Source organism: Fukomys damarensis, unplaced genomic scaffold (assembly GCF_012274545.1).
Source record: "Fukomys damarensis isolate Sample0158 unplaced genomic scaffold, DMR_v1.0_HiC HiC_scaffold_9270, whole genome shotgun sequence".
In the NCBI taxonomy this organism is placed as follows: domain Eukaryota; kingdom Metazoa; phylum Chordata; class Mammalia; order Rodentia; family Bathyergidae; genus Fukomys; species Fukomys damarensis.
Window position 1 is genome coordinate 1,927 of NW_022910182.1, and position 1,322 is coordinate 3,248.

Below are 1,322 nucleotides of genomic sequence, written 5' to 3' on the forward strand. Positions count from 1 at the left end.
GGTTATCAAAGTGGGGGGAGTGAAGCGTTCCCGGAGAATCAGGAGGTGTGCCCGTCTTCCGGTTCCAGTTTCAGTTCCCTCTGCGCTTGAGCTGGGGAGAGAAGTCCAGGGAAGTGCTTGTGCGTCCACCTGAAAACTGTCTCCCTGCAATCCAGAAAGGCAGGCATGAAGGGAACCGTGTCCGCCGGTGCCCTCTGCTGGCAGAGCCGGGCAGTGGGGATGCCGTAGCCGCGTGGGAGCTGTGAAGGCTGGGGTGCTTGGGCTCAGGAAAAGTTCTTCCCAGGTGATGGAGCGTTGATCCTTGTTTCCCCCTGTACCTCTTCACTGCCGATGGGTCTGAGGCCAGGAAGCGCAGCACTTGCTAGAAGAGTGCACCTGCAGCCCCTTCTCTGCACTGTTTCTTGGAGGGATGGAGGCACTTGCGCCTCCCAGGCCACTGCTGCCTCTTTCGCAGGTGATCCGTGATCTGCTGTGGCACCCTCTCGGCTCAAGGTCAATAAAGGTAGCCGTTGTCAGCCCCTTCAGACAGACGGGGAACCTTTCCAGGAGGTGGCTTGGAAGGGCAGGGCGGGCGTGGGGGGGCAGGGAAGGCAGCGAGGGCAGGGACGGAAGGAAGGGACGCAAGGAGAAGGGCAGGAGGCTCAGGGCTCGGGGGCTCCCTTCCCACTAGGTCTCCTGTTGCAGAGGGCACACGGGAGCGGGTTGGGACTGGGGGAGAGGGACGTCCTACACGGTGGGGGGCGGTAGCTCCAGCTACGACCACGAAGGGGTGTCAACCTGTCAGAGCTTGGAGGCAGGCTGACAGCGAGGCTCGGGTGTGCGTGTGGGGGGCTCCGCGCCGCCAGTGGCTGCGGCGGTGGAAGGCCTGCAAGATCCTGCAGGCATCAGGCTCCTCGTGGCGGTTGTACAGGGGCTCCAGGCTATGCCGCTGCTTCTGCTGGTGGAGCTTGGTGGGGTCCGAGAACTTGAAGAAGGCGGGCGCCAACTCTGCCAGCCAGCGCGGGTCGACGGTGGTGACCTTGCACATGTACTTCTTGATAGTCAGCACCAGCTCGTGGTACACCACCCACTTGGGCTGGCGGTTGAAGAGGGTGCTAGAGGGGTGGAGGTAGACCCCCCACTGGCTGAGGAGCTTGTGGTAGCCCTCTTGTGGGTCTCTCTTGGACACGTGGCGGAGGAAGCCACTGCAGATGGCCTTCAGCACATGCACCGTGGCCTTGCCGCAGGACACCACGTCCAGGCTGTGTCTGTCCATGATACCCAGCATCTGCTTGCGGACGTCCTGCGCGCGGCGCAGGGAGCGGGCCTGGAGGAAGTTGTCG

General features: G+C 63.1%; 1 protein-coding gene across 1 annotated transcript; it reads right to left on the bottom strand.

Annotated features, from left to right (window-relative positions):
- Positions 1-772: 772 nt before the first annotated feature.
- Positions 773-1,318, bottom strand: LOC104854955 (ATP-dependent RNA helicase DHX8-like; the record flags this gene model as incomplete). Its single annotated transcript, XM_033760619.1, has 1 exon — positions 773-1,318. A coding segment is annotated over one exon (546 nt), but the record flags the coding sequence as incomplete, so codon positions are not given.
- Positions 1,319-1,322: the final 4 nt, after the last annotated feature.